Source organism: Nyctereutes procyonoides, unplaced genomic scaffold (assembly GCF_905146905.1).
Source record: "Nyctereutes procyonoides isolate TBG_1078 unplaced genomic scaffold, NYPRO_anot_genome, whole genome shotgun sequence".
NCBI lineage: Eukaryota > Metazoa > Chordata > Mammalia > Carnivora > Canidae > Nyctereutes > Nyctereutes procyonoides.
Genome location: NW_026575041.1, coordinates 1,300,411 through 1,312,428, shown reverse-complemented (window position 1 = coordinate 1,312,428; position 12,018 = coordinate 1,300,411). Strand labels below are relative to the sequence as shown.

At 49.4% G+C, this 12,018-nt stretch overlaps 1 protein-coding gene across 2 annotated transcripts; it reads right to left on the bottom strand.

Annotated features, from left to right (window-relative positions):
* Positions 1 to 2,224: 2,224 nt before the first annotated feature.
* LOC129506690 (folate receptor beta-like) lies at positions 2,225 to 7,999 on the bottom strand. 2 transcript variants are annotated; one of them, XM_055320578.1, is made up of 5 exons: positions 7,868 to 7,999; positions 5,730 to 5,891; positions 3,100 to 3,288; positions 2,852 to 2,987; positions 2,225 to 2,712 (listed from the first exon to the last, which is right to left on the bottom strand). In XM_055320578.1, the coding sequence occupies exons 2-5, from the start codon at positions 5,877 to 5,879 to the stop codon at positions 2,420 to 2,422; spliced, it is 768 nt and encodes a 255-aa protein (XP_055176553.1). In that variant the 5' UTR covers positions 5,880 to 5,891; positions 7,868 to 7,999; the 3' UTR covers positions 2,225 to 2,419. The 2 variants fall into 2 exon arrangements, with proteins under 2 accessions (XP_055176553.1, XP_055176554.1); XM_055320579.1 differs by lacking the exon at positions 7,868 to 7,999 and adding an exon at positions 7,422 to 7,446.
* Between the last annotated feature and the right edge of the window lie 4,019 nt (positions 8,000 to 12,018).

Here is a 12,018-nt window from a genome sequence, read left to right as displayed (position 1 = left end):
CACGCACGGTCCCCGGCAACCCCTCGCAGCCCGGGCAGGGCCCTTCCCCCCTCCCGGCCAAGTTCCCCGGCACCATCCCCCATCCCCGGAGGCCCGGGCCGCGAGGGGTTCAGCAGCCCGAGACCAGCACCGCCCCCTGCCCTAGAGGAAAGTTCCCTCGGGCCCCCGGGCCCCCGACTTCTCCGCACAGCCGCCGCCGCCGCCGCCGCCGCCGCCGCCGCCGCCGCGCGCAGACCCTCACCTCCCGGGCCGCTGCGGTGCCCCCTCCCCGGGGGAAGCGGCCCTTGACTCTCAGCGGCCACTTAAGATGGCCATCCGCCGCCGCCGCACCCCCCTCGTCTTCCGCCCCGCCCGCCGCTCCGCCCCCGCGGCTCCCGGCGGAGCCGGGGGTAGCACCCCGCGCCCCGCCTTCCCCGGCCCCGGGTCTCGCCCCGGAGCCGCTGACCCCGCCGAGTGACCTCGGGCAAGTCACGGCTCCTCTCCGCGCCTCGCCTTCGCGCTCCGCAGGGCGGGGGCCCGCGGCGAGGGCCGACTCGGTGGGACCGCGCCTGTAAAGCTCCCGGCACAGGGCCCGGCATCCCGTGAGCCTCCAAACAGCGGCTATTTTTATTAGTAATTAAGGAGTAACGAAGGTGACAGCTGTGTAAACTGTAAAGCGCGGCGCCCGAACGAACGGGTATTATTAGCACCCGCCCCCGCCCCAGTTACTCCCTCCAAGACGACAAACTTGAGCCCCGGTGGGCGGGACGCCGAACCGGGAGCTCCCCAGAGCCGCACGCTCCGACGCCCCCGGCGCCCTTGGCGGGAGGGGGACCCGGGCGCCGGAAAGGGGGCGGGGCCCGAGGAGGGTCTGGCCCGCCCCTTCCCCCCAAAAAAGACCTAGCCCGTGGCGGCGTCTCCCGGGAGCCCGCTTCCTGCCCCGCCCCTCCGCCCCTTGGCTCCTTAAAGGCGCAGGCTTCCAGCCCGGCGCCCGCCGCGCCTACTCCTGGGCCTCAGTCGGCCGATCCCCTTTAACCTGGGAGCGAACTTTCACTTTGCTCGATTGAACCTGTGTCTGGGTCGGTCCCGACCGGCTCCGTCCTCCGTTTCAAATATGCGCTGGCTTAACTCACCTGGAACATAGCCTGGATGACACGGGATGGGCTCTGTAGGGGCCTTCCCGACTAGATACAGCGGCTAACAGACGCCCCCATACAGCCCAGGGCCTCTGGACCCCTCCAGGAACCCCATAAGCCACCCTCCACAAACCGCCCAACTTCCTCGTCACTCAGCTTTAGGTGGGAGGGACGGTGAGAGCTATGAAGGGGGCACCCTGGTGCGGTGGAGGGGGCAGACCTGGACGAGGAGTCTTCACACCTGAGTTCTAGTCCTGCCTGGTGTCCTCAGACAGGTACCTGTGCCTCTGGGGATAGCTGTGAGGGAGATGCAGAGACAAAGGCTTCCCCAGGGCGAAAGGGCAAGAGGGAGACCCAGACATCAACTCAGACCGAGTTCCTGGGGGCGGTGCAAAGACCAGATAGGCATATCTAGCAATCCCTGGAGGGGACAAAGATGCCCGAGGAGAGGCCAGGCTCCTGCCCCAGGAAGCTCCTAAGAGTTTCCAACCTTTTCCCACCCAAGCCCCTCGGACTCAGCAGGGGTAAACCAATTCAAGGCTCTTAAGCATTTCCTCTTCCAGTCCCAGACTGCCCTCCCCAGTGCTCTCTCTTCCTCCTCTGAGGGTCCAAGCCTCAACTCTGTCCCTTCAATCCACATAACGGGCAAATTTTTTTTCACCCCCACTGGGAATTCAGAGTCTTCTCTGGACTCCCATCCCCAGCTTTCCCATTGCACAGCCGAGCACAGAGCCAGGCAGACAGCGCCTGGCAGAAAGGGGTTATATTTGGGAGCAACATAAGTAACAAAGTTCTGGACCTGGCTCTCATTTGTGGCTACAGGAGCAACAGGATCCCTGAGGATTATTAAAGTGCAGGCACTGGACTTACATGCTTTCTAGGCAACAGCTCCTTTGTATTTCACAACCCAGAGGGAAGGAAGGATCATTATCCTCATTTTATCGGGGAGGAACCTAAGCTTTAGAATAGACAGGCAACTGCTTCACTGTAGCATAGGCAGTAGAAGAGCTGAGATTCACACCCAGGTCTTATTTCTCTGATCTGAAAGAATCCAACGACTGTGGATTCTGTCCTCTACCTACTGGAACCAGAATGATTCATCTGACACAGATGTGTCTGTCTCTTTATTTGAACTGATTGCCAGAGAAACCCCAAGGCCCACCATGGAGCAGAAACTGGATGACAAAAGGGAAGGATGGATAATAGATGGAGGCTCACTTAGGGTACCCACATTTGTGAGAGCTGAGCTGAACCCAGCTTGGTCATCAGAACCCGGGACATGCAGAGCGGACATCTGGGTCGGGCTAGACTCGGCCAAGGAGCCAGAGGTACAGCATGGGGGCCAGGCTGAGCAGGAGACACTCAATCCCTTGGGGCATAACCCCAGCGTTCCTGGCCCCTGCGTAGAACCTCGCCACCTCCTCATTGGGGTTACCCTGGGCCGGGTCAAACCACATCTGGATGCAGCGGCCACTCCCCCGGCTGTAGTTGGTGGCCTTGTAGGAGTGATCCCAGATGCCCTCACACAGGGCTGCAGGCGTGGGAAAGTAGGCCTCAAATGTGCGGCAGGTGGTCCTAGCTGGACACTTGTTCACTCCTGCAGGGGAGAGAGGGCAGGCACATTCACCCCACCCCCCACCCCGGGCCCAAAGCTCATTTCTGGCCACCCCCAGAAATCCTCACCCAATCCCAGATCCTCAAAGCCCCCCTCCGTCTCCCCACCCCCAAGCCCTCACCTGAGGTCCAGTTCCAGCCCCTGTGCCAGTTGCTCTTGCAGGTGTAGGAGGTGCGGCAGTCCCGCCACCATTGCTCACAGTCCTCTCTGCACAGGGGCACGTGCAGGATGCGCTCCTTGCGCCAGCTCTGGTTCACCTGCGTGGGAGGCCAAGAGGGAGGGCTCCCTTCAGCCAGGGGTGGGGGCAGCCATGGCCTTGTCCAAGCTGGATGGCAGCCTGCTGGGTGGGGGTGAGGGGCAGTCCCGTACCTCCTGGATCCAGGGCCCCAGGTTGGGTGAGCACTCATAGAGACAGTTGTCCTGGATGAAGTGGTGCTTGCAGGCGGGCTCCATCTTGCCGCAGTGGTCCCAGGTGAAGTTATACAGGCGGGAGGTGTCCTTGTGCAGCTCCTGGCTGGTGCTGACGGTGCAGCAGGCCTTCTTCCTCCAGGGAGTGCACTGCGTGGGGGAGACCCGGACTAACTGCCCCCCTTCCCCACAACCTTCTGCCACCTCCAGCCTTTTCTGTCTGGTTCTTGTTCTCCTGCTCAAGTGGGTTATCCCAGGAAAGTTTACTGTGAGGACCCCTCTGTTCTTGATGTCCAGGAACACCCATCTGAGAGGAGACTCAGTCACAACAGGGCTGATCAGGGCTTGAGGGAGCTGGAGAGAAACCCTGTCCTCAGGGGACAATAGCTGTCATTTATGCACCCCTTCACACTTTTCTTTTTTTAAGATTTTATTTACTTATTCATGAGAGACACAGAGAGAAAGAGGCAGAGACACAGGCAGAGGGAGAAGCAGGCTCCATGCAGGGAGCCCGATGCAGGACTCGATCCCAGGACTCCAGGATCAGGCCCTGGGCTGAAGGTGGGCCCCAAACCGCTGAGCCATTCAGGGATCCCCCCTTCACATTTTATATAGAAAATTCTTTGATTTATTTATTCATTGAAAAATAATTACTGAGGGGCACCTGGGTGGCTCAGTCAGTTAAGTGTCTGCCTTCAGTTCAGGTCATGGTCTTAGGGTCCTGGGCTGGAGCCCCACATTGGGCTCCCTGCTCAGCGAGGAGCCTCCTTTCCCTCTCCTCTCTGCTCTCCCCGCCACTATCTCTGTCTCTCTCTCAAATAAATAAATAAAATCTTTTAAAAATAATAATAATTACTGAGCACCCATTTCTATTCCAGTCATGTTCTAGATGCCGAGAATATGATAGAGAACAAACCAGACAGCAATATGTGTTCATGGAACTTACATCCCATCCTGATCAGTGGGGACACACAGTAAGAAACTAAGAGAAAAAAAAAAGTCTAGTGTCAGGATCTGATCAATTATATGGACAGAATTATAGCAGGGAATAGGAATGTGGAGTATGAGATAATCTTTGAAATTTTAACTAAGGTGGTTGTGAAAAGCTTCACCGGGAGGTGACATTTTGAGCAAAGGAAGAAGGGAATGACCTACGTGGTAATGTATGCTGAGTAACTTCTCAGCAAGTAATAGGGTCTGTTTCCCCAGCGGTGAGGCCAGTGCCATGGCAGACCCATAAAAATATTTGCTGAAAGAAGTAAACGAAAGACCTAGTTATGATTTCCCTAAATCTCAACTGAACTCCATCTTACATATAGACACACCATATTTATTTAGCAAGTGTTTAATATAGATGGGCTTTTTCAGGACTGCAAATACTCTGAAAAAGAAAGGCCTTGCTATGTGCTTTGTTTTACCAGAATTATTCACTGTTATAGAAAATTATGTCATCAGTGGCAACATAGCTTAGCATATTTTACAGCATTTAAGTTGCTAATAGAATACACCTGTTATTGATCTACAGCTGTACAGCTGTAACTGTCCCATTCATAGCGATTTGGTGAACAAAAACAAAAATGCTGTTTGATAGTGATTTCTAACATAGTCATGCCAGAGAATTAAAATATTGAAATATATTTTATTTTATTATAAGTTACTTCCTTTGTGCTTCTCCTTTGTATTACAGATAATTATGTTGATATATATTTTTTAAGGATTTTATTTATTTGAGAGAAAGAGAGCATGAGCAGGGGGCAGAAGACAGAGGGAGAGGGAGAAGCAGACTCCCCACCAAGCAGGGAGCCCATGAGGGACTCAATCCCAGGACCCCAAGATCATGACTTGAAGACAGATGCTTAACCAACTGAGCCACCTAGCTGCCCCTCGTGTTATTTTTTTAAGTTAAATATGCAAATAAGTTCTATTGGCTTTGAATTTTATTCCAGGATAGAAAACAGAGTCTAAAGAGTATTTATCATAAAAGGAAGACGTGGAATCTCAATAGAGTTGCAACCGACTGGCATCCACTTTTACAGAATGTGTGAATGTACCGCACCTGTTACCCTGTATCACAGCCCTAAGAGACCTCCTCTACCCTTGACACTCCATGGACTGGCTCATAGTGAAGGTAGGAAGAACCGTCCTCCCCGACAATCTCTTACCCTCCAAACCACTGAGAGTGCCCACCGGAGTCCTCGCCCTATGCAACCACAGAGGCTGCTTACGTCTCAGCCCTCTGTGTGTCCTTGGCTTCTCTGGGCCTCAGTTTTCTCATTTGTGTTATGTAGGGGAGAATATTGTCTCCTACCTCAAAGGACCGACAAAGGGAATATGAAATCATGTGCAGTAAATACAACACCTGATAAGTGCTCAACAGTGATTAGATCATATCATCGCAGCCATGGAATTCTCTGAGGAGGCCACCTCTAAAACCACCTCCACCCATACCCGCCACCTTACCTTCATCTGCTCCCATAGCAATAACCTGGGATGTGGGGGTTTCTGAGCAGTCGGTCCTTCCCCTACCACCCTGACTTGTTCCCACGTTAGAACCGCCCCCCTCCTCAACTTGAACCACCCTTCTGCCTCACCAGGGCATGCAGTTTATCCTCTGGGCCTGGCTTTGCCTTGTGGTGCTTGGCGTCCATGCAGACATTGAGCAGGTCTGTCCTGACCCGGGCCCTGCACGTGGGGGCTGTCCAGGCCAACAGCAGCGCAAGCGCTATCAGTCTCCAGGCCATGTCTTTCTGTCCCTGCAGGTGGAGGTTAGGGAGGTCAGGGCCTGAGCCAAGAGAGCCTCATGCAGGGCTCCCCTCGGCCCCCTGTGTCCAGTGAAGGATGGGGTTAGGCCCTGTTCCTTCAGTGCTGGGCTGCCGAGGCTCCCCGAACCTGAAGAAGAGAAGCTTGGCAAAAGGGGGCTTTCTCATCCCAGGCTTGCCAGGCTCATTCATCCACCTGGGATGAGTGGATCAGCCTGGAAGAGTTTTCCTAAATTGGAGGACATGTCTTTGTGCCCTCATCTTCTCTCAAATTTACTTAAGAAAGGTAATTAAAGGGGATCCCTGGGTGGCTCATCAGTTTAGCACCTGCCTTGGGCCCAGGGCATGATCCTGGAGACCTGGGATCGAGTCCCACATCAGGCTCCCAGCATGGAGCCTGCTTCTCCCTCTGCCTGTGTCTCTGCCTCTCTCTCTCTCTCTGTCTCTCATGAGTAAATAAATTTAAAAAATTAAAAAAAAAAAAGAAAGAAAGGTAATTAAATAGTTCAGGTCCATGCCCTGCTCCCCTGAAAAGGGCCAGGGACACACAGTGCCCTCACGCCATGTCCAGCAAGTGCTCTCCATTACACCCTGGCTCACCTGGGTTCCCGTGCCAGTTTGGAAACCAGCAAGCTGGGGGAAGGCAGTGACCCAGCTCTGCTGAGTTCTCCCAATCAGCCCTGGGGTCAAGGGATGTAACACACAGGTGGCATTTGGTTAAATAATGCAGAAATAGAAAGAGTGGTGGCTTCTAACTTTTGCTTCCTCAGACTTTTTCCTTCCCTGTTCTCTAAAAGCCATTTCCTTCCTCCAGCCTGTCATAATACTGGTCTCCTTGGCTCTTTCTAGACTAATGCACCAGATCCCTATCCTACCCTTCAGAAAACAAGGGCAGTGATCCCTGGACACTAGAGACAATATGAAAGTACCCATGGGGGCGCCTGGGTGGCTCATTCGGTTAAGCACCCGACTCTAGATTTCAGCTCAGGTCATGATCTCTGGGTTGTGAGATCAAGCCCCGTGTAGGCTTCTGCACTGGGCATGAAGTCTACTTAAGAGTCTCCCTCTCAAAAAAATTAAAAAAAGAGTCTTCCTCTCCCCCTCCCTCTGCTCCTCCCTGCCCCCCTCCCCCAACCCTGTCTCTCTCTCTCCCTCTCCCCCCACCAAAAAATCAGTCAATGAATTAATTATATAAAATAAAAGCACCCCATGCAGAACAGCCAACTAAACAAGTGCTTAGAGTCCTGGGAGTCACCCAACAAAAGTGACAGCCCACTTCTCTCTTCCTGACTGACCCTTGCCCATCCCCCGCCCCCACTTCCATCTGTTAAAGATCTGTTTTTTTGGACTGTTGCTGAAGTACTTGAGTAGATAACACAGATTGCTTCTTCTCTCTCACCAACCCCACATCCCCACAAAGCCCTGGCCAAGGGTCCTTCCAAAACCTTAATGGAATTCATTTCCCTTGGCTCTCTGTTTGGGATCAGATCTTCCCTCCTCCCGGGTTCTTCCCTTTAAAGTCACCTTCCCCACAGGAGCCGGAGTGATTCTTTCTCTTTCTTTCTTTCTTTCTTTCTTTCTTTTCTTTCTTTCTTTCTTTCTTTCTCTTTCTTTCTTTCTTTCTTTCTTAAAATTTTGTTTATTTATTCGGGAGAGAGAGGAGAGAAAGCGGCAGGCGGGGTGGGGGGGTGGGGGGGGGTGGAGGGGTGGAGCAGAAGGAGAAAAACGCAGGAGGGAGAAGCAGACTCCCCGTTGAGCAGGGAGCCGGAAGCGGATGCGGGGCTCCTTCTCACAACCCTGGGATCAGGACCTGAGCCAAAGGCAGATGCTTAATGGACTGAATCACTCAGGTGCCCCCCACCGCCGCTCCCCCACCCCCTCACCCCCATCCAGAGCGATCTTTCTAGAGAAAGATCTGCTCCTCCCCTACCCAGTGTCCCTGTCACCCTTCCCTCCTTAGGGCATCTTGCCTGAGCCTCCTTTGCGGCTGGGAGCACACACAGCTGTGTCTGGACTGGCCTCTTTTCAGCCTGGCAATGGCTACAGGCCTTGGACTTTCCCCAATGGTCTCTGAACTCAGCCAGGCTAGACTGACTGTAAGGGCTCTGATTACCACAGAGTGTGATTTCTGCTTTCCGCTCTGGTCTTCCTTCTTTTCCAGACCCCACCCATTCAAGGCTCCCTTAGCCCGTCCCTGTACTCACTCCTGGCTTCATTCATCTCTTTATTAATTTCTTCATTACGGGATCATAGCTTCAACATTCATCAACTCCTAGAGAAGTTCATCTCTAAGGGGGAATCTGAATTTTTGAGGCATCCCAAGTGGTTGTTAGGATGAAGCTAGCTTGAGGGGCATGAGGTACAGTAGGAGGAGAACCCAGGCTTTAGGGTCAGGCCATGGGTCCCAATGACAGCACCGTCCCTCATACCATCTTAGAAAATGTCACTGAGCCTTTCTGAGCTTTAATTTGCTCACTAGAGGGTTGTTGAGAAGTATATATGGAAAAGCCTGGCAGGGCAGCCCCGGTGGCTCAGTGGTTCAGCACCGCCTGCAGCCCAGGGTATGATCCTGGAGACTCTGGATCGAGTCCCACGTCAGGCTCTCCGCGTGAAGTCTGCTTCTCCCTCTGCCTGTGTCTCTGCCTCTCTCTCTCCTCTCTGTGTATTCTCATGAATAAATAAATAAAATCTTTAAAAAAAAAAAAAGGAAAAGCCTGGCAGTAGGCTCAAATGATAGCTGCCAGGCTAATTTTTGAGGAACCAGGTAGACACAGAGGTTGAAGTACAGAAGTCAAGGTTCACAGAGAAAAATTGTCTCAAATCTGATAAATTATGTAATATCTCACCACCTCACATTTCTGGAAACATAAATAAGCATTTTTTGATAGCCTTTTAAAAAATTGTGGAGAAGCATACATTATATAAAACTTACCATCTTGAATGGATAAAGAAGATGTGGTCTATGTATACAATGGAATATTACTCAGACATTAGAAATGACAAATACCCACCATTTGCTTCGACATGGATGGAACTGGAGGGTATTATGCTGAGTGAAATAAGTCCATCGGAGAAGGACAAACAGTGTATGTTCTCATTCATTTGGGGAATATAAATAATAGTGAAAGGGAATATAAGCGAAGGGAGAAGAAATGAGTGGGAAATATCAGAAAGGGAGACAGAACATGAAAGACTCCTAACTCTGGGAAACGAACTAGGGGTGGTGGAAGGGGAGGTGGCCGGGGGTTGAGGGTGACTAGGAGATGGGCATTGAGGTGGGCACTTGACGGGATGAGCACTGGGTGTTATTCTATATGTTGGCAAATTGAACACCAATAAAAAATAAATTTATAAAAAAAAACTTACCATCTTAATTATTTTTAAGTGTACAGTTCAGTAATGTTAAGTGTATTTATGTTGTGCAATCTCCAGAGCCTTTGCATCCTGTAAAACTGATACCCTATTCTCATTAAGCAACAAGATACCATTTCCTTCTCTCCCCGGTCCCTGGCAACCATCATTCAACTTCCTGTCTGTATAAATGGACCACTCTAGGTATTTCATATAAGTGGGAATCACACCGTATTTGTCTTTTTGTCACTCGCTTATTTCACTTAGCATAATGTCCTCAAGGTTCATCCATGTGCCAGAACTTCATTTCTTTTTAATAACTGAGTAATATTTCATTATATGCATGTGCTACATTTTGTTTATCCATTCATCCACTGATAGATCCTGAGCTGCTTCCACTTCTTGGCTATTGTGAAGAATGCTATTATAAACACAGGTGTACAATTCTCTTTCGAGGACCCTGCCTTCAATTCTTTTGAGTATATATTCAGATGTGGAATAGCTGGATCATGTGGTAATTCTATTTTTGAGGAATTGCCATCATATTTGCCGTAATAATTACACAAGTTTACATTCCCACCAACAGTGTACAAGGGTTCCAATTTCTTCACATCCTCACCAACACTTGTTATTTCCTGTTGGCTTTTTGTTTTTTAATAAAAGCCATTCTAGTGGGTGTCAGGTGATATCTCATTGTGGTTTTGATTTGCATTTCCCTGATGATGGGTGAGTTGAGTATCTTCTCATAGTCTTGTTGATTATTTGTAGACCTATGGAGAAATGTCTATTCAAGTTGTTTGCCATTTTTAAATTGTATTATACATCTTATTATTATTGTGGGAGCTCTCTAGTTCTCTCTGTATTCTGGACTAACCTCTTGTCGGATGTATGAGTTACAAATTATTTCTCCCCTTCTCTAGGCTGCCTTTTCACTCTGTTAACTGTCCTTGGGTGCACGGTTTCCATTTTGATGCTGCCCAGTTTATCTATTTTTTTCTTTTGTTGCCTTGCTTTGGCCATCATATCCAGGAAATCATTGCCTCATACAATGTCATGAAACTCTTCCCCTGTTTTTTAAAGGAGTTCTATAGTTTTAGCTTTTACATTTGGGTCTTTAATCTATTTTTAGTTAATTTTTATATAAGGCATAAAACGAGGGCCCAACTTTATTTTTTTTGCAAGTGACTATCCAGTTGTAACCCAGCCCCATATATTGAAAAGACTATTCTTTTCCCCAATGAACTGTCTTGGCACAATTCAATTTGTCGAAACTCTGGATTCTCAGTTCTAATTCGTTGACCTACATATCTTCCTTTATGCTACAGTCACACTGTATTGATTGTTGTAGCTTTGTAATAGGTTTTGAAACCAAAATGTGAGAGTCCTCTAATTTTGTTCTTTTTTTTAAATTTTTTTTAATTTTTATTTATTTATGATAGTCACACACAGAGAGAGAGAGGCAGAGACACAGGCAGAGGGAGAAGCAGGCTCCATGCACCGGGAGCCTGACGTGGGACTCGATCCCGGGTCTCCAGGATCGCGCCCTGGGCCAAAGGCAGGCGCCAAACCGCTGCGCCACCCAGGATCCCTGTTCTTTTTTTTTTTTTAAGATTTTATTTATTTAGAGACATAGAGAGAGAGCAGTGACACAGGCAGAGGGAGAAGCAGGTTTCATGCAGGGAGCCGGATGTGGGACTCATCCCGGGACCCCAGGATCAGGCCTTGGGCTGAAGGCGGAGCTAAACCCGCTGAGCCACCCAGGCTGCCCAATTTTGTTCTTTTTCAAGACTATAATGGTCTTCTTGTGTGTCCATATGGATTTTAGGATCAGATTGTCAAAAAAGCCAGCTGGGATTTTAGATAAGGATTGAATTGAATCTGTAGATCAGTTTGGGAGTAATACCCTCTTAAGAGTATTAAGTCTCCTGATTGATGAACATGGGATGTCTTTCCATTTAGTTAGGTCTTAAAGTTCTTTAAAACATGTTTTACAGTTTTCAAGTATACAAGTCTTTTACTTTGTTAAATTCACTTCTGTGTATCTTATTATTTCTTATGCTACTGTGAATGGAATTATATTCTTAAATTCATTTTTATTTTGTTAATTGCTAGTGTATAGAAATACAACTGATTTTTGTATATGGATCTAGTATCCTACAAACTTGCTAAACTCACTTATTAGTAATAACAATGTTTTGTGATGGGATCCCTGGGTGGCGCAGCGGTTTGGCGCCTGCCTTTGGCCCAGGGCGCAATCCTGGAGACCCGGGATCAAATCCCACATCGGGCTCCCGGTGCATGGAGCCTGCTTCTCCCTCTGCCTGTGTCTCTGCCTGTCTCTCTCTCTCTCTGTATGTCTATCATGAATAAATAAAAAAATTAAAAAAAAAATAACAATGTTTTGTGGATTCCTTAGGATTTTCTACATACAGTATCATATCATCTGTGACTATAAAGTTTTACTGCTTCCTGGAGAACCACTAACTAAATAAACAGCCTTTGAGGGGCCCCTCTGGGATCCCTCTCATGCCAGGGCTTTTGCTGGAGCTTCTCCCTACAGCCACTATGCAGCTTTTTAACCAACTGTGGACCAAATGGAAACAAACAAACAAACAAACAAACAAAACTTTTTGCAGCAGGGGAAGAAGGGAAGGAAGGAATGAAGGAAGGAAGGGAGAAAGAGAGAAGGAGGGAGGAAGAGAAGAAAATAGTTTTATTTCTTGCTTTCCAATCTGGATGCCTTTATTCTTTTTTATTGACTAAAACTTTT

Excerpts from the sequence above, each read along its gene's own strand:
- LOC129506690 (XM_055320578.1), bottom strand. The coding sequence starts at position 5,879 with ATGGCCTGGAGACTGATAGCGCTTGCGCTGCTGTTGGCCTGGACAGCC. Across the intron at positions 3,289-5,729 it reads AGGATAAACTGCATGCCCTG|TGCACTCCCTGGAGGAAGAA; the intron begins GTGAGGCAGAAG and ends TCCCCCACGCAG. Across the intron at positions 2,988-3,099 it reads TGGGGCCCTGGATCCAGGAG|GTGAACCAGAGCTGGCGCAA; the intron begins GTACGGGACTGC and ends CCTCCCACGCAG.